The sequence below is a fragment of the Schistocerca serialis genome, chromosome 2, assembly GCF_023864345.2.
Source record: "Schistocerca serialis cubense isolate TAMUIC-IGC-003099 chromosome 2, iqSchSeri2.2, whole genome shotgun sequence".
Lineage (NCBI taxonomy): Eukaryota > Metazoa > Arthropoda > Insecta > Orthoptera > Acrididae > Schistocerca > Schistocerca serialis.
In genome coordinates, this window is record NC_064639.1 from 450,746,723 (window position 1) to 450,767,995 (window position 21,273).

The window sequence follows — 21,273 nt, forward strand, 5'->3', positions numbered from 1 at the left end:
TTATGTCTTCTATTTCGCATGTTACTATTGCAAGACTGAGTGAGGTGGCACAGCTGCTAGCACACTGGACTCTCGTTCAGAAGGATGACAGTTCAAACCCACATCTGGCCATCCCGAGTTCGGCTTTATGAAAAGGAAAGTTGCCAGTCACAATATAGCGGAGATGTAGAGTCACAGATAGGCACAATAAAAAGACTGTCACAAATAAAGCTTTTGGCCAGTAAGGCCTTCGTCAAAAATAGATGACAGAAACACACACACACACACACACACACACACACACACCCCTCTCTCTCTCTCTCTCTCTCTCTCTCTCTCTCTCTCTCTGTCTCTCTCTCTCTCTCATCCAGTGTCTGTCACGCAAAAACGATGGAGTAACCATTTTCATTACTTGCTCCTCCAGCTGTCAGTTTTGCGGTTTTGATGTGTGGCTCAGCTGAAGGAAAGGAAGTGACTAAGGCATGTGTGAGGAACCATGCTGGAATGGATGTTTAGACTGAGGGTAACCACAGGAAAACAAAATCAAGATGTTCAGTAGAGAATCGCTGTCCTTACAAATAGAAGGCAGGTGTTTTGATCACCACACTACTTCTAGTATTACTGCAGTGTACTTGATTCTTTTGTAATCTGTGTTAATTTGCTAGATCCAAAACTTGCCTTCTGATATTCTTAACTTTAGTTTCATAAAATTTATGTTATTAAATTTACATGGCTTTCATTTATTACTTTTACATATATTTTACATTTTATAAAATTCTTTGAATTTTATCACCTGTACTTACCTCACCTCTGACTATATTTTTATGTCATAAGTGACCTTTGAATTCAGTTAATATTGTCAACTTAATGGTTCGTATTTCATTTTCACCCTTGGTTGCTACTTTACAGATTTTATGACTGTTGCATTCTATGAGTAACTGCTCTCAAAACATGTTTAGGCAGTGAGGGAAAGGAAATATTACTGTTTTCATGAAACATGAAAGATAGAAACAATAAAACAAACATGAACAAAAACACACAGTATATTATGACCATTATAGAAGATACACAAAGAAGATAATTTGAGACAATATGAAAACTGAAAAATATTATGAAAAGGACAGGTTGCTACTCACTGTAGAGCAGAGATGCTGAGTCACAGATAGGCACAACAAAAAAGACTGTCGAACAAGCAAGCTTTTGGCTCAATAACATCTTAATCGAAATGAAATTAGGTAACACAACCCCCCCCCCCCCCCAACACACACACACACACACACACACACACACACACACACACACACACACACACACACACACACACACACACACGACCACAGTCTCTTGCAGATGAGGCAAGACTTCCTACGTTTTTTATTATTTTTTTTTTTTTTTACATTTATATAGTCTCCAGCTACTGAGGCCAGACTGCGAGCAGAGTGCATGACGGAAGAAGCAGTCTGGGTGGTGGGAGTAAGGAGGAGGCTGGAGCAGGGAGGGAGAGGAACAGCAGGGTAAGGGTTGGGAGACTGGCCTCAGCAGCCAGAGACTGTGGTCATGTGTGTGTGAGTTGCATTTATGTGAGTGTGTGGGTGCATATTACCTAATTCCAATGAAGGCATTTTTGGGCTAAAAGCTTACTTGTTTGACAATTTTTTTTGCTGTGCCTATCTGCAAGTTACCATCTTCATCTGCATGGTGAGTAACAATCTATCCTTTTCATAATATCACCCTTATTCCATCCTGGATATCCCATTGTTTGAAAACTGGGAGAAAGAGACAAAGCTTAACAGCACAAATACCTCAAGAACAACTCAAGAAATTTTCAAAAATATATTTTAAAGTCAGCCAAAGCCATTGCTCACAGCCTTAGCATTCCAATTGCCATTGGAATTAATGAGAGCCATATTACCAGCTGATAATGAAAGTGAAGCTATACAGTTCATTTTAATTACATTCTTACACAATTCAACAAAATTATTCCTCTAAAGGTTTTCAGAAGTGAGCACTGTGTGTGCCACAAAGAAACAGAAGCATTACAGAAATTTCTTACAATACACAACAGGTGTTACAAAAATGAACGTGTGTTTCCGACAAATTCTTGTTTTTAATAACAATATTATGAAAAGAATAGTTGGTTACTCACCATATAGAGATGATGACAAGTCACAAATGGGCACAATGAGAAGACTGCTACACATTTTAGCTTTTGGCCAAAAGGCCATCTACACACACATGTTTACACAAGCATAACACACACACACACACACACACTCTCATTCATGGCCACTGTCTCTGACTGCTGTGGCCAGAGACAATGGTCATGTGTGCATACGATTTGTGTTTGTGTGAATGTGTGTGTGTTTTTTACTTCCGAAGAAGGCCTTCCAGCTGAAAGCTAAAATGAATAGCAGTAGGTTGTGTCAAATATTTCAATTTTTTTTTTTTTTTTGAATGAAGAGGGGCATAAAGTTGTGTTTTGGTTATCAATTCCCAATTATACTTACCAAAATAGCAATTGCATTCTCTTGCTTGGTAAAAAGCTACTTAAATTTTGTGATATTCAGATGTTTCATATAAAATTTGCAGCAAACTGTCTTCTTCTGAGACGTGGCTTCTTATCATTATTTCTGTCTGTACTTCTGCTTTATAGTTAAGAATACACTATAAAATCAGTTAACTTTTTTATACCATTCATAAAAGCGTCTTTTGATTAATATCATACAAATAGCAACTTTTTCCTGGAACAAATAGTTTCTACCACTTGCAAAATCAGAAAATTGGCAACTGTGGCTAGTAAAAGGAAGACAAGAATGACAACTACCACTCACATGAGTGACTTCAATGGAACTGATTGAGAAATACTGCATTCTGAACTCCCAGCTCTGCATGGTGTTCTGAGATACAGGCTTCTGCTAAGAGACCAAGTGAGGTGGTGAAGTGGTAAGCACACTGGGCTTGCAATTGGGAGGATGATGGTTCAAACTCGTGTCTGACCATCCTGAGTTAGATTTTCCATGATTTCTCTAAATCGAGTCACGCAAATGACAGGATGTTTCTTTTGAAAGGGCACTGCAGATTTTCTATCCCATTCTTCCCTTACCCAATGGGACCACTGATCTCGCTGATTGGTCACTTTCCACAAATCAGCCAACCAAGCAGTCTGCCAAAAGAGCAGAGTGGAGAGATCGTCAGAAATTATCCAGTAGCCACTCTTGCAAAGGACATTCATCCAAAAGTTCTTCAAAAATAGGAGCTAGTAAACAGTTGTTTTGTGGTGTCAGTTTTAAATTCGAGAGTCACAGTACTGAAGAAGATAGAAGAAACCTGGGAAAAGACCAAAAACATATCACTTGGCATGGGAAAACGAGAAGTGAAAGAGACTTTCATACCAACGTCAGACAAGCTCTTTGACATCCTCAGTTGCAAGTCTGAGGTTAAGCTAAGTTCAGAATTTGGTGGTACTGACTGCAAATATAAAATGCACATCTCCTGCTCTTGATCAAAAGATATGAAGATCACTACCAAAAACTAGTGTTTATTAAAGATCAAGGAGAGAAGGTCCGATCTGTTGAACTGCATCAAACTGGGTTGCCAGGTATAACTGAATGGAAGACAAATTAAAAAGCAGAAAAGGCAAAAAGATGAATTAACAAGAATTTCTGAATATAAGCAGCAAAGGAAGGAACAGTTAACATTACAACCAAATAAAATTCTTTTCTCCAAAGGAGACACAGGGACAACTAATCAAAATATCGACGGGTATGCTGCCTGTCTATAGTGTCCAACGGGCACAATATTTCGGCGATCATACATGTAGGGTGCGCACTATCTCTGACGCAGAGAGTCTACCCCAGGAATTGGAACATCTGAGAACTGTATTTCGAAAAAATGGGTACTCAGAGTGGCAGATTCAACGTGCTCTCCGCCCAAGCACTGCAGCACAACCTGTTGAGATGGATGAAGTCACGAGGGTGGAGGTAGGCACTGCATTTATTCCATAAACAGGCGCACTCTCGGGGAAAATCGCCCGCATTCTGAAGAAACACCGGGTCGGAACTGTGTTTTGTCCTCCAAATAAAACTCGTGCACTGGTGGGGAGCGCCAAAGACGACCTCGGTTTGAGGAAGGCCGGCATGTACCAGATTCCGTGTCAATGTGGCAAGTCGTATATTGGTCAGACGATGCGTACCATTGAGGATCGATGCCGTGAACACCAGAGGCACACTCGACTGATGTATCCGAGCAAGTCGGCGGTCGCTGAACATTGTTTGTCGGAAAATCACGCCATGGAGTATGACCGCACGAGGATTCTGGTACAGACGTCGAGATACTGGGACAGCGTTGTTAGAGAGGCCATCGAAATTCGCACCAATGACGACCTCATAAACCGTGACTGTGGCTATAATCTTAGCAAGGCTTGGGAACCAGCGATCGGGTTAATCAAGAGTAAATCGAGCAAATGTATAGTTGTGACGACCACGGCGGACAGAGCCATCACACCGACGTCATCTCAGACGCCGTCGCAATCTGTTCCACCACGCGACCGTGGCGCGGGGCGCGGACGGCGGAGGGAGCGCACCGCGGGCGGAGGGTAGTTAAATCGGCCGCCGCCGCGACCGAACCCAGTTCCCTCTGAGCAGTCATAGCGTACGGATCTCCGTGCCAGCACGTTCACATGAGCTCAGTCTGTCAGTTCACCTGATGATGGCGACATGTATGATCACCGAAATATTGTGCCCGTTGGACACTATAGACCGGCAACATACCCGTGGATATTTTGATTATCAAATACGCCGGGAGAAACTCAAGAATAACAGGGACAACTGATGTTAAAGATGAAAATTCTGGAGATCCTTTGCTTATACCATGTGACAATTCTGATATACCTTCTATGTCCAGTGCAAGTCATTATAGTACATTACGAGCAATGTTACATTGCAAAGTATTAGGATGGTGTCAGTCTACATGCTACAGCTGTCATTACAATAGCTGCATATTTGGATGCTAGATTACTTGCTGAAGTAGAGACAGAAGATTTTTGTTTGATCACAATAAAGTAAGAAGGGCACAAGAAAAAGTCATGAGATCATTTGATGAAGAATTTCATGCTCAATGTAGGATATGCAATATTAAATGCATCTTTTGTGATGGACTCCAAGATTAGACAGACAAGAGTTCTGTTACAAACAGATAACTAAGGTCATCAATTTCCAAGTATTGTGACAGGAGAGCATTACACTGTTTGCATTGAGCCAGCTGAAATGTATCTTTACCATTTTACTCCAGAGAAAGATAATCTCATGGATTTTTTAAAGAAAAACAGTGCTGATAAAAGTTTGCAGGCTATTGGTGGTGACTCAATGAATATAACAATGGTTGGGAAGGAGGACTCTTGCATTGGGCCAAGACAAAGCTGAATTGTAAACTCATCCAGTTGATTTGTGCTCTGTGTACTAATGAGCCACCTTTGCACCACTTAATCAAACAGTTGGAAGGGAAAACTTTGTCCAATAAGAAACAAATTGATGAATGAAGATGATGACAGACAGGGAGACCTGTCTATTTGACCTAGAAAAACACCTGGAGTAAATCCAAATGCAACTTCACTTTTGGAATCAACCCTTTGGTTCCACTGAGTGACACAGTTGTCAAAGATAAGGTTTATGATTACAGAATGACTAAGGCTAGGACATGTGCACTTCCAACTGATCGGGCATTGTTAGAGGATGGTGCTGTAAGCCACTCTCAGCAGTTAACAGCTGTAAATAGGATTTGTTACATAGAGGCTTCAAAACATGGCCTTAAAGGCAACAACTTGAAGTGTTACAAATTCTTGTGGAGTACAGTGTTGGCATTCACTAACCCAGCTGGCTTACAATAAAATCTAAATTCTCTTGTGTGGAAGGATCCTGTCACATACTTTATCAACTGAAGCTCCTAAAATCCCAGAAGAAATTAATAGCAGACATTGTTTTGCCAACAATCCAACATTCATTGTGGTTTGCATTTGGTGAAATGATGCTCTGAATACTTTTATGCTCAAAAGACCAAGGAGAAAGGAAATCAGGGGTGCAGAAGACACTGAAGTGAGGACTGCAGATGATGATACACCACAAGACCTGTCTGATCAGCCTAGGAAAACATCTGCAGTAAATCCAAACACAACTTCACTTTTGGAATTGATAGACAAGTCAGAAAAAGTAAATGAACTGTCACTTACTTTTAAACCAAATATATCAGGAATAAGAAAGTTTGATTAAGAGTCAATGCAGATTCCAAAATGAACATGTGATGGACAGTCCACAGAGAGGGGTGTGAAACAAGTAACAGAGGCTTATGGCAAAGTGTATACTCAAGAGAAACAAGAAGGATACATTAGAGGCCAGGAAGCAAGCAGGAGAATGATGTCTAAAAATGAACTGAAATAAGATTTGATGAAAATTGTTGGCTGAAGCATTTTACATTTTTTATAAATTGTTTTCAGTGTTTCATAGTCAGAGAGAGGTTATAAAGAAAATTGATTGAGTTCATTAAATCATTTTTTGAGATAATTTTGGTGGCATTTATATTAGTTTATGTACTTTTGTCAGAAATTTCAATATACATTATAATCAAGTGCGAATTTACCAAGCTAAATGCTTATCAGCAAAGAAAAACCTTACAAATTAGGATATTACACATAAAAACACACATTTTCAGGCCCTCTCTCACAAAATTTTAGCTTTGTCCTCCAAAGTGACACATTCTAGTATAGCAGTATTTCCACTGTGCCTGTCTGTGACTTAGCATTTTATCTATATGTTGAGTAGTAATATTGTTGTTATTCCATCCTGGACTCTCCATTCTTTGATAAAGGCTTGTTCTTAGAATTTTGATGCTGTGTAATCCAACATAAGTAAAAAATATATAACTCAAATTTATCCATTTTGGAATTGGGCAAGGTAAGGGACTGTAATGTAAATACAATATATTACTTACTACAAAGTTTTCATCCTTACAAGTATATGGATTGGTGTTGTCTTCCCATGCAACACTGATGGATAGAATATTTGTCTCCATGCAATACCAATGGGTAGAATAATATAAGAGTGAAGATGAAACTAGTGCATCTTTTATCTGCCATCTAACCACCATAAAGTAGTTTTAAGTGTACAGATAGCTTGGCTAGTCTAACTTACCCTTCTTAGATTATGTTATTCCAATTATTTCAAAGCATGAAAACTTCTGGAAGTTCAGAAGGCAATTTGATCATGTGACAGGATTCAAGAATCGTTCATCTGAGATTCCTATCTAGTACTTTACAATGGTGATAATGAAAAACCAGACAACTACGTGTAGGGTTCACACTCTGCGTACAAATAGTTCTCTGTAGTTTTAGACGAGCAAGTTTGCGAGTATCAAAATATGTGACATAAATGGTCACATCTTTTGATTGCACTGGCTTAGAAGCATAAATCTTTCACATCACCAAGGGACACTAGATCCTAGCATTTGACACACATTTCAACTTGAAACATCTACTTGTTCCTGAGAAAAAGGCATCTTAACAGAGGGACTGAGACACACACAGGCAATAAAGTGATCCTGTAAGAGTTTTATTTTTATTGGTTGAAGTACAGATTCCAAAAGCCAGAAACAAACAATTTTAGAATTATTTCCACATCACAATTAGACTCTTCTGGCTGATGAATTAATATTATTCATCATAAAATTTATCTCAAGGGATCATCTGTTGATATGTTTTATTAATCAGACATATAATAGAGAAAATCAGACCAATCCAATACTAAATAAAAAGTATTGTTTTTATCGTACTTACTAATCTCAGGAATGTACGTCCCAACATTGTTGGCTCACTTGCATAGTACTTCACACCTTCAATGAGGATGCTGGAAAATCAAAAGGAAGATTTCAGTCCTTTGACAATAACTACGATTATAACGTGAAATTAAATAACAACTACTTCTCAAGTCACATGTCATCAAAATTGACATCAGAAATTTCTGTTTTTGCTAATGTCACAGTACATACATAAAACCAGTGATAAGAAGCAATAAAGATGAAATTTATTTCTTACATCAGTTGGTTTTGTATTACCTGGCTCAGGAAAACCATTCTATCTTAGATCAGGGTAATGTTTGTTGTGTATAATACAATGGTATGGAAAAAGGCCTGCTGAATTAAAGACTATGGCTATATCTGAGAGAGTGATCCTCTTACCACAGAGAATAGAATATCACATGCATCAGTGGATGAAATTCTAAAGCATTCTACATTATGCTTTAGACATTTATTTTAGGAAGTCCCATGTTTGTCAACTTCAAACTTGGTTATCAGTGAAGGTTAACCTGTGATGCGTTCAATGTAAACATGTTCAGACATGATGCACATTCTGCATTCATACCTGGTCTGCATGTTCTGTGAGTCAGTGTATTAAAGACTTTTAATCATGTTACATGTATCTGCAAATGGTAACAGCACACTGCGTAATACTATGTAGTGCCAAGGAAAGTACATTCATAGTGGAGGAAACTTCATGACAATGCAAAAAAAATCTAACAATGTTTCCAGATGCGTTCAACAAGAATTTAGAAAGAACAGAGTATTATATTTTACAAAAATGCACCATTTTTGTAATTTTAGTGTTCTGCTTGTTCAAACGGATACCACAATGACGAGCTATGCCCAAAACTAGTCAAACAAAATAAATACTCATACCTTTGTGATTAGTATCCGATGGTGATTTGCTTTTCCTGCCTAGCACAAGTATTGATAAGGAGAACATGTCAGAGATACTTTGGCTCCAGGTGATAATTATGGCTTGTGCCCATGCAAGGTGCAGCAGCCGCAGTGAGCATGTCAGGTGCAAGTGTTTACCATTAAATTCCACAGGCCGGCTATTGCTAGCCAGTGTCTCATAGTCATTGAAGCCTTTAGTTACACACCATTGAACAGTAAAGTTTTGTTCTTGCCTGGTTTTCATTTGTGGTTAGGATTGCTCGCTGGATTGCTTTATATGTTTAAGATGACTCTGCTATGCTCTGGATTTGTTTTGGTTATTTGTTCACTTTGTGATCTCCACTGTCATTTACCTCTGGAACCACCTGTTTCATTCCATCAGTCTCTATATCACCTAGTTATCATAAACTGTGTTCTACCTGCGCAGCGTAGGATAGAAGGGCGTCAGTGAGAACTTCCTCACCATGCAAGTACTCCAGTGTGATGTGGATCTCAAATTTCTCAAGTTGTAGCAGTAACAGCTACAACAATAAATGCAGCCACAATAACAGCTAGAAGAACAATGAGAATTCCACAAGCAACGGCAGACACAGCTGTTATAGTTTCCTTAAAACCAACAACAGTCAGCAGCTGCAGTTTGCTCGCATCCCCCTCTCCCATTTGCTTATTTCGACATGGCAAATGAGATCTGGGAGGTCCATTTACATTGTTTTGTTCTTCACTGTAAGGCAAGTCAAATAACTCATCATGAATGTCAGTGAGTGCTGCTGCTGTCTTCTAATAGTAAACTGTCAAAATTCTGCAAAAATTACTTTCACACTTGGAGCCTATTTGTTTGACTTTTTCTGATGTTTGTTGTTTGCTAACTGACTATTACAGTCACCAAGCTCACGATGTTGCAGGTAGGCTAAAGTCTAATCAGTGTGTAAAGCAACATAAGCAATCCTACACAGCATGGACTGCCAACTTACAGGGCTTGGCACGCAAGTGTGATTTTTGCTGTAAACAGTGTGACACAATGTGGATTGATTCATTTATCTGTGATGTTATTATCTGTCTTGTTCCTGATCGAGAAATTAATCTGCAGACATCAGAGGTGTCTGATCCCACCCTGAGTGCCACGTTAAAACTTACCAAAGCTTACGAAGTAACTGCATCAGCACAAGATACGTTTCACAATTCCTCTGGTGATGACATTGTGTTAGTCACAGATGTGCTCCACAATCAGCTGATGACTTCCACTGAACATAATCATCCAATTTACTGAACACCTCTTCACTCAGTAGTCTGGCGACACGGGATACAATAGTTCGTGCAGTAGTTAGCGAACCCCCATGTGCACAAATGAAAGTGTTTTATTCATTGTTAGCATTTCCAAATTGAAAACGCAGGCTCAAGAGCACTTTCTTTCCCAGCACTGTTGAAAGGCATTTTAAAAAATTTCCGAAATTCACATCTCCAAAATAGTGTTCGCAGTGTCACCTTTGGAGGCCTGTATCTTGGGGCAGGAATTTTTTTGGAGAAAACAAAAAAGTACATGTTTCCTACTTACTCCTAAATTTTAACATGTGCTAAATTCAATAACATCTGAGACTGTGAAGCTAGCCCCCCAGCCTGAGGCGATACTGATTATGCTAAACATATAATGAAATATTTCACTGGCACACTTGTTGAAGGAGGTTTAATAAACATGCATTGATGTTTACATTCCACAGTAAGTTTTCATCAAGTACAATCAACACTCTTCCACTGGAGTTGCCTCACAGTACAAAAAGGTATATCGAATGCCACTTCTGGTAACAATAAATATGTCTCTGTATCTTATGCACAGAGTGCTGCATCTTATTTGTATGCCACTGTTGTCAAGAATTAACCCCACTGTCTATCTACAGATGTATGCTTTCATTGTTTTTCTAGGCCTGTACACTGTAATTTTGTTACATGCTTCCTCTATCGTGAGATTCAATTTCAAAGCAAGTGGTATCTCTAGGAAACTAGCATCATTGTGATGTATTCCAATTAATTCCGGAAATATTGCAGTTTTTCACAAGAACTGCAAAAACTGTATTCTCATCACAGTAATCTATTACCCAGTTTCACTGTCATGCATGATAATCCCTTTTTCGATACATTTATTGATTTTTATGGTACAGGTCAGTGCACTTCACATCTGATATTTACGAATGATAAATATTTGATAAAGCTGATGTTTTTTCTTTGTAGTGGAAATGAAAGTGTTCCATTTCTGCTATATAGTTCTCAGGTTCAGATTCACCACTGTCTCAACTGTTACTTCATAACTTGGTCACATTCTGTATCTAATGCACACTGGCAGACTATCAATGAATGCAACATTAGGAATAATTCCTTATTCTGTTTCATTTCTCATATTACTTTAATAGTGACTAGGCAATTTTATAACACTTAAATGGTAAATAGTTAACAGATACATAACTACATGTCATCGTGGTCCAGCATTGTCATGTTGAAAAATTACATTGTAGAAAATATTTCTCAAACCAATTACTGTTCATGACATTAAGCACAAAATCAGTAAATCTCATGGTAATTGAAGTGTACATGCCAAGGCCCGTGAATTTGGCCATGAACTGGAGATCACTTATGACAATCTAAGAGATTTGGTGTTTTGGAAAGTGAAAGATCTAGTCAATAATAATTGTGTTATAGGAGATCAAATGGTAAATTAAATTGTGCAATTTTTTGGATTAGGGACAAGAAATGAATGAGACAAGACACATGTTAGCTTCTATAATCAAATTGTTTTGGTACTGGTGAATGCTTCATTCAATACATGCAAAATAAAACTGTAATCATGGAAAAGTCCTGGCAATGTAATCACTTTCAATATGATTACAGACAGTACTGATCAGAGGTTCAGGAACAGCAAATCTGATGGGGAAAACACCACCAGCAACAGATAAATTAAACCACAATCTCATAATGACAGAGGAATACACAATATTGGAATCAATCAACACACTGGGGTCAAAAAAATGGAATTTGGAGTAACTAAGAAATAAGAATGAAGTTTAACAAATGATGTAAAATTAAATCTAAAGAGATACACAGTACAAAAGATACTGGGAAAATCTTTTAGAGAAAATTAAGAGGCTCCTCTCTCATATGCTCAACAATAAGGTGCAGAAGATAAATAGGACCCAAAGTTACAAGCAATGCTTGATAAAGTTGAAGAAAGGAGATAGGACAAAAAAAATGGGATCTTAAAGAATGTTGGCTAAATAATGAATTAAGAAGAGAAATGGACAAAACCAGGACAAAACATATAAACAAGGTATGCAGAGAAATACCAGAACTTCAGAAACAAGAAAGGTATGACATGATATACCAAGAAGCCAAACAACCAGATGAGAAATTTGAAAGAAATAGGTGCAGTGGCATAAGAAATGAATAAGATCAGTTAATCACTGATGAGAAAAATAACTTTAAAACTCGGGTAGAAATACATTTATCACAATCTATATGGCTGGATGATTTATTAGAGGGGGGAAAAAAAAAAAAAAAAAAAAAAAAAAAAAAAAAAAAAAAAAAAAAAAAAAAAAAAAAAGGGCAAAATAATGCAGTAATTACACGGATATCAGTCTTATTTCACATAAAGGGAAAACTGTTGCATACATAATTTCTAAAGGTTTGGTAAATAAAATAGAACAGGTTGTGGAGATAGACTGATTTAGAAAAGGTGCATTTTCACGACTTGGGGCGCAGTGACTCGCCTGCAGCATTGTGCCACATTTATTCCTAGAAGAGCCGAGCAACTACTGATGTTTGAGACATTCTATTATTCTTATTAAAAACAATGCATGTGGTTTTGAGACTTAATAAATCTGTTGAAGTTCCATCTTGATTTGATTGAATGGAAGTTCAAGTGCGGGATACTCTCATATAATCATACATCATGTCAAGATGTTTGTCTTCAATGCAGTGGTAAAATGTTTTCGATCAAGTCTATTGGATGACACTCCAGAAAAAGTAAAGCAAACTGGAGTAGACAGGTGACCAATTCACAACATACTCTTGGAGCAAAACTCAAAATTATGACTGAAGGTTGGAGATATCATCAGTTTTAAAAGTGGAAGTGAGGAAACAGTTGATCCTTGCATTCTGAAGTATTCACTATTTATGGAAAGAATGTGATGCAAGACTCATTGGAGGCTGTATTGTAGGAAGGCAAATTATTATTAACATGAAATATGCAGATGCATGAAGTGATAGATGGGGTATATGACATTTGGATAGAATATGTAATGGATATCGTAAATGTAAAAATAAAGGACATGAGAAGACCTGACTAAGACATGGCCTTTAAAAGTAGTGGGATTTGCTGATCTGGATGTTGAAAAACTCGCTCGACGTGCATGCGCTGTAGCTTACATAGTTTTTGTAGGCCAATTTGAGGTAGTTTCCCTACTTGATAGACCACAAGTGTCCCATATCCAACTGTTCATCTCTACTTGCTGCCTTAATATTCTACCTCAAATTGTCCTACAAAAACTACACAAACTATAGAGCATGTGCGTCAAGTAAGTTTTTCAATATTCTCGCGCTCTCTTTGCACAAACCATCAGTTCTAGAAAAAAAATTGAATAGGACATTTTTTGTAGGAAATTTATTTTAGTTTAATTTTGTACTTCAACACATTTTCACTGGAAAGTGTGGTTTTCAAGTTATTTAAGAAAAATGTACAAAAGTGATATTAAATGTGTTCTATCTCAGAAACCATTTAGAATAGGGTGTATGTTCATATGAAGTTTTTTATTCCGAATCACTGATATTATCATGCCTCAAAGCACATACCTTTCCTTCTGACTCACCCTGTATCTGAAATGTATAAATATTTATTACTGGAGAGGTCAGAAGTGCACTGAGTGTGATACAAAAAATTGAATCATGAACACACTGATATTATAAGATAAGCTGAGTACATTAAAAGATGTTACACTGACAGTTACTTTCAGGTATCAAAAACTGGTCTGAAAACATCAAAAGCAGTAATAATAATAATTAATATGATTTTATCACACCAATCAACTGAGAAAATCGCCTAATTTATGATAAAGATTGTAGTAACCCCGCCAGATACTCAGATGGATTATACAGCGATATCAATATACATAACATTGCACCAATACAGTGAGGGCACCAGTTGCAATAACATGGTTGATATCAAATGCACTTCTGTAGCAAGCCAAATGTAAGTTACCTGACTGACTTCTACAAGTGGTATCTGCAGTGCTGACTGTTTACTGTGGTTTTATTGTGACGAATCATGAACTTGTGCTGTTCACCATCCCTTGTCTATATGGAAGCTTTGACTGCAAAATGTGTGTTATCTGGCTAACTAATGCATGACTTAGACTTTACTCTTCTACCCTAGAACAATCTCTAAACAATTTCTACAGTGGCTCAGATGAATACTTTATCAAGAACTGTTTTTGCTTAGTTCATGGACTAACTGGTCATTTATAATGTTGCTACAGAAATGTCAACAAATGTTGTGGCTTGAAGTGAAGGATACTCCACTAGTGATGAGGAGGTTGCAATTTTGCTTCACGATGTGCTACCATAGATGCCAGATTTTTTGAGCTTTGCCTACAGGAACAACAGTAACAGCAGCAGCTAAAACTGCAGCATGACCAGCAGCAGTGTCAACAGCACATGAATTGTTCTATCACTTAACCAATTCAACACAACAGCAGTCACAGGTGCTGCCACCCAATTCACATTTCAGCCATTTAAAGAGGCTCAAGCAGACTGAAGAGTGGATCAAAACTGCATTGCACTAAATTTCCAAGCAAGTGATAACAGGGACATGACTCTTTGTTTCACATAAATGGAAAACTATTGCATATATAATTTCTAATGGTTTGGAAAGTGAAATAGAAGAGCCTATGGGAGTAGATTAATTTGATTTAGAAAAGTGACAAGAGAAACTTTTTGATTGCTGAGTGGGTGGATGTTATTGTAAGTGAGATTAAATGTCCAGATTATAATGGGCCTTTTTGTTGTCTGTGAATCCTCTCAGTTATAGTCCTTGGTTCAAAAGTAAGCCTTGTTGTCTGAGCCATCAGTTTTACCATTGTGTGAAATATTCTCTTTATTGTCTGAGGATTTTTCCAACAAAATGCATGTAATAATGGTAAGAATGGAATTCTTACATCAACAACACATTATGCACTTTGGACTGCAGAATTGCAAGGGTTGGGTGGAAAACGTAAATTTACGTGTAAGTGTGGCAAATCATTCATAGAAGTAGGTGATTTGGTTAGCCACAGATAAGAAGATCTGGACACAAGCTTTAAAGCAATCTGACCCCTTCCTGCTTTGAGTGTTGCGAATCATGCTTAGACATGAAATATCGAACAGGTTGCAACAAAATTTTTAGACAGAGTTTGTCACTTTACATGTGACCAAGAGCTGTAGCAATAAAGTACGGCAAGTTTCCATCAAAGATCCTAAAGTGTTAAACAAGTCCCAGTTAGTAACAGCTATCTGGTTGCTATCTCCAAAATTGGTCTAGTACTAAATGTCATTCATGGTGATACATTTTGTCTCCCAATTATCCAGACAAGTTTTCCTTGCATCCCATACAGGAATGTCCACGTTATGAGGGCAAGTGTTTATGTAACGTTTCCACCAATGCGGACGAATGCCGTAGCATGGCGGGCACAAGGCAATGGCTTCACTCTATGCAAATAAATAACATTTCACACAGTTATCAGGTTTTGGTGACATTTAAGAGTAAAATCTTGTTGCATGCAACTTGGCAAAACTCGACAGTGAATTTCCTTTCCAGTACTGGCACATCACACCAGTACGTTAACCAGTCCATGTACTCTAGTTTGGATGCTCCCTCCATCAGTGTAGAACAGGGGTAGTCAATAATAGTTACTTACAAAATTATTTATGTCAAAATTTTATGAAAACATGATGAAAATGTTTTTACAACTCTTATCGCCTATCGCACAACATGACACAGCTCGAACGCCTGCTACTGGGCAGTAGGGACCAGGTGGATTGCCACTGGTGTAGAACAATCAAAGTTGTCAGTGTACAGCCACCACCATTTGTCACTTCTAGATCATATGCAACTGATGGCCACTTATAATCAGGTGTCTTGAATACTGGGTCACATCTGATTGAGGCAGATCCACTGGTCTAGAGTATATTTGCTCTCAATGCATATTCTGGTTCTGAATTTTCAGAGTATCATATAGTACACCCTCTCAGCTCATCAGTACCAGTTGCTATCACTGACATGCTTCATAACCACTGTGCCACCATTTGAAAATGGTTTGGGGAAAGCAATGGACTTTCAGAACCAAATTGTCTTCCTGACAGCAAATCAAAGATTTTGCAAAGTCACCAAATTCCACTGGGCATTAACGATGAGGTTAAAATTGAGCTGAGTTGACTTGAACAGCAATAAGTTATGTTCCCCAACCCCTACAGTCAGTGGGCTTCACTGCTAGTGGCGGTCAGGATACATGGCAGCTCTCTTCTGTTGTACGGAAACTTTAAGCCAACCCTAATGCTCAGGCAGACATACATCCTTATCCCTTGCCTTCTTTGGATGAACCCTTTTACTATATTTCCAGGTGGTAAACTGTTCTCCAAAATCAACCTTGAAGAGGTGCATCTTGAGATTCCCATTGACAAAGACTTGAAGATTACACCATTTGGACTGCATCAATAAAACAGGTTTCCTTTTGACATCACTAGTGCCGCTGCCATCTTCCAGGGGTTCTTTCAACAGACTATTGCCAGCCTTCCATATTGTGTAAATTGCCTTGATGAAGGTAGACCTACCACAAACTGGTATTGTAGTTGCAAATTGTCATAACTGTGTTGGGAAAGAACAGAGCTCCAAGCACAAATAGAAAGCACTGAAGCTCAAATCATAATAGCTGCAGAAAGCTGGCTAAAGCCAGAAATAAGTTGAGCCAAAATTTTTACAAAAGACCTAACCATGTTCAGTAAGGATAGAATAAATACAGTTGGTGGTGGTGTTTATTGCTGTCAAAAGCAGTTTACCTAGAAGTGAAAGTGAAGTAGATAGTTTCTATGAGTTGGTATGAGTAGAGGATATACTTGACAACTGGAATAAATTAATAATTGATTCATTTTACTAACCCACTGAAACAGATGATACAGTTGCTGAACAGTCCAAGGAAAGCTTGAGTCTTATTTAAATAGGTACGCCACTTATACAATTGTTGGTTGTGGTGACTACAATCTACTCTCCATATATTGGTAAAAATACATGTTTAAAGTTACCAGTAGACACAAAACACTGTCTCAATGTACTGAATGTTTTCTCAGAAAATTGTTTTGAACAATTAGCTCAGCAGGCCACTCAACATATAATGGTTGTGAAACCATATTTATCCTGTTAGCAACAAATAATCTTGAACAAATAGGGAGCATCATGAGGGATACTGAGATTAGTGACCATAAGACTGTTGTAGTGAGACTGAATACCAAACATCCAAACCTACCAAAAATAAATAAAAAAGCAGATAAAAAGTAGCTTGACATTTTTCTAAGAGATACCCCCTTTTGTCATGCAGTAAGATCCAGTTCTGAGAATGCTACAAATCAGGGAGGTTATGTCAAACTGCTTGTCACAAACATTTCAAGACTTCGATGTAAAGAGTCAGGTTCACTGTTTTATATGCGGGTACATACTCATGACGAACTATCCTTTACTATAAAAGAATATGGTCAACATTGCCTTTGTTCTCAATGATTGTCATTTGACTTTTTATGAGGCTGGTGATTTAGGACTCTGCGATTCAGAACTTCGATGCCTAATGTGAGCACCATCTTTCATCCCCAGCAATAATCTTTGACAGAAAATTGGCATCATGTCTGGCTCGATCCAGTTGTTCAACAGAAATTCTTCATCTTTCCTCATTCCATTCATCTGTTAGTGTGTGAGGGACAAGTTGTGCATTAAAGTTTCCATTTCCCTAAATGTCCACACAAAATCTTATGGCACACATCATGAGTCAAATTAAGCTCTTCTGACATTGCATGCACAGGTACATGACTGTCTTCTTGCAATAGCTGTCTTACATGCTCCAAGTCTGCATCAGTATGTGCTGAAGAAGGGTGACCAGCTCTGGGATCATCTTGCACTGAATCTCTGCCTTCACAAAACCTGTTGTGCCACTTGAAAACATCACTCCTTGAAAGTGCCTGGCCTGCATATGGTTACTTAATCATTGTCCATGTTTCACTAGGGGTTTTCTTGAGCTTAACACAAAACTTAATGTTCACTCTTCGTTCATAATCAGCATCCGTTGTTTCACCGTAAATAATGTGCCAAGGACCTAAACAGTGTGATGCTAAGCACAGCTCTGCCTCATAGTGAGTTTGCACAGAAACACAGCCAAGGTCATTTCAAGGATGCGCAAATGACAGGTAACATGACAACATTTGTTCCTTTTTACTATTGCAAACTCAGAAATTAAAAAATAACCGCCCTGGAGCTTTTCTAACAAAGGGAGTACATACCACATAAATTAATAAGCGATGACACTGATCCCCCATGGCACACAAAATAGGTCAGAACGATGTTGCAGAGGGAATTAGCCAAATTTAAAAGAACACAAACTCTCCAAGACTGACAAAGTTTTACAGAACTAAAAATTTAGGATGAACTTCAATGCAAGATGTTTTTATGTTTCCATAACAAAACTCTGCCTTGAAATCTGCAAGAAAACCCAAAGAGAGTCTGGTCATATGTGAAGTATAACAGCAGCAAGAAGCAGTCAATAACTTCACTGTGTGATGAAAATGGTGATGTCACTGTTGACAGTGCCACAAAAGCAGAGTTACTAAACGCTGTTTTCTGAAACTCTACACCAAAAATGACAAAGTAAATATTCCAGAATTCAACCTAGAACAATTGCCTGCATAAGAAACTTACAACTAGTCATCCTTGGTGTAACTAAGCAGATTAAATCACTTAATAAAGGCAAGGCCTCCAGTCCAGATTGTATGCCAGTCAGGTTCCTTTCAGAGTATGTGGATACAATAGCTCCATCAGGAGTTATCTATCCCTTATTCCTGCTTCTGTTATGTTTCCTTTGGAGCAAATCGTGACCCAAAGCACTGTAGTAACATTTTTATGAAAGAGTTAAGTTTTCCACTTAGAGAGTCTGCTTTACAAATCTTTTATGAGCATTCTCCCCATAATTTCTCTACAAAAACAATAAGTCACTGCTAATGATTACAATGATCAGTATATTTTACTGATAACACACGACCACCATGGCCAGATAATCCACTGACTGCTGATTTTATATTTAGAGCACTAAAAATTGTTAGGTTTAAAAACAAACTGCGAATGGCTGCTGCATTATGTGCTTCTATACTCATAAGGAATTTTGCTATGGTGCATAGTCCACAGGTGGGCGTCAACAACTGCCGGTGTCTTTGATCAGTAGTGTTGTAACAGAAAATCAACATTAAAGTCTCCACAAAGATTTGCATAACCTTCCTAAACCTACTACTAACAGCTTTATGACATTTCCTGCTGGTAGCCCATAAACTGTCAGTACTACAAGCTCATGTGATTCCTGATCCACTAACATGCCAAACATTCAAAGAGCTGTTCAACACAATATTAATTAATCTAAAGGGACCAGGATTTAATTTCATTTTTTGCATAAATTGCCACACACCCTTTCTTGTTATTGGTTCTACAGTAGTATGACTTTAGCTTGAATCCATGAAAATAACTATGTTGAATTTTAGTAATATCCATTAGATGTTCAGATTTGCACAACACATTTGCATACATTCCATCAAGCCATCTATGAATATGAGATGGCTGGTTGGCTGGTGAGTGGGAGGGGAGAGTAAGGGATCAAATAGCGATGTCATCAGTCACTCGATCCAAGAGCATGGATATGAGATGTTCATCCATTTTATTAATGAAGCTTCAGATATTTTTATGGAAGACATTACATGTGTTTTCTTCATGATCTTCAAACTAGTATGAGAAGCATTCATCATACAGAATACCATCAGATCAGAAAATGAGGAGTTTCATGACAAGTGCAATAGTTTGAAACAGCTGCTTGGAAGAAATGACAAAATTTGATCATCAAACACCTTACAAGGAAGCTTGCAGAAATTCAAACAAAGCAAATCTGGTTAAACAAGATGGAAAAAAATTGTGCCTAAAACTGAAAGTTCTTTTACTAAGTGACACTCATGGTAGATAGTCCACAAAGTTTCTGAATAATATTCTAGAAAAGAATTAAATCATAACTAAAATAAGGAAAGGTAATCACTCACTTACAGTGGATCAATGCATGGAGCCCAGAAACACATAACAGAAGACAAGAGTCACACTAGCTTTTGAGTCCTACAGGAAAGGCCATTTGGGTGTCAATGTTGTTATCTTTGAGAATGTGTACTTTTGCTAGAAAAAGAGTCAGTGCTCAAAAGATAGTGAGAAAGATGTTTTCTATTATGTGTTTCTGTGCTCCATGCATCAATCTGTTATAGGTGAGTGGCTACCTTCCCTAATTTTACATACTGCTCCATCCAGCAATTTCCATCATTATTCCAACATAATGTCACTGCACATTATTCCAAAAGTAACACAAACTGTTAATGAAAAAACAATATTGGAGTAAAAAGTAACAGCCAATTTGTGATTGCCAGAACAAATGACAGCTACAATGAAGAAAAATCACACTTATTTTGAAAATCTGTTTATGAAATAACACACAATACAGTTCTGACGAAATTAATATTGTGTACAATCCCATACAGATATGACATTCCAGCCAAAAACAAATACATTTATAGATTAAATAGCTAAATAATGAAAGCAGCAGATGGGCAGGATCCCCTACAGTAATGAACATAAACACCTTCCTCAGCATAAATGATTTTAAAAGGCATGGACTGCAACTGGTGTCTAAAGGAAAAACAGCTTTGTGTACAGACTGAAAGCAGAGCTGGTAAGTGAGACAGAAAAAAAAATCATCATTAAGAATAAAACATATCTACAGAAACCAAAATAGTTACTCAAAATTTATCTGAGAACAATTAGTTGAATGAGATCTCCAGAGTAGTAATGACAAAATCAAATCAGAATCCAAAATCAGCTCCAGAAGAAGAACTAATACCACTGCAAATCAATCCAAAATGAAAAACCAGTGATGAAGACAGCAACATATACTAGACCTAATGAGACTGAGCTGAGCTGTAATACCTCCACAACAGAAATGAAAAAAATAAACAAAAATCCAAAATCCACTGCAGAAGAAGAGGAACTGGAACTGAGCCCAATTAAGTGAATGAGAAGCACCAAGCAACAGTTGTATAAAAGAAAAAAAGAAAAACCAAATGGAAAAATGCCTATGAGAACTTCAGTAAGGAAAAAGACAGAATGTCAATACCTGGCTGGTGATTTTTTTATGATACAGTCAAAGAAGGAAAAAAAAACCTGGAAGTTATGTATTAATGTCAAGAAATAAAAACATGATAATC

General features: G+C 37.7%; 1 protein-coding gene across 2 annotated transcripts in view; it reads right to left on the reverse strand.

Annotated features, from left to right (window-relative positions):
- The window catches only part of LOC126457328 (obscurin), a 684,258-nt gene that overhangs the window by 657,070 nt on the left and 5,915 nt on the right, over nucleotides 1–21,273 (reverse strand). For both annotated transcript variants that reach the window (XM_050093526.1, XM_050093528.1), the window contains exon 2: nucleotides 7,802–7,871. In XM_050093526.1, coding sequence (XP_049949483.1) covers nucleotides 7,802–7,871 — 70 coding nt within the window. The remainder of the gene's footprint in view (nucleotides 1–7,801; nucleotides 7,872–21,273) is intronic.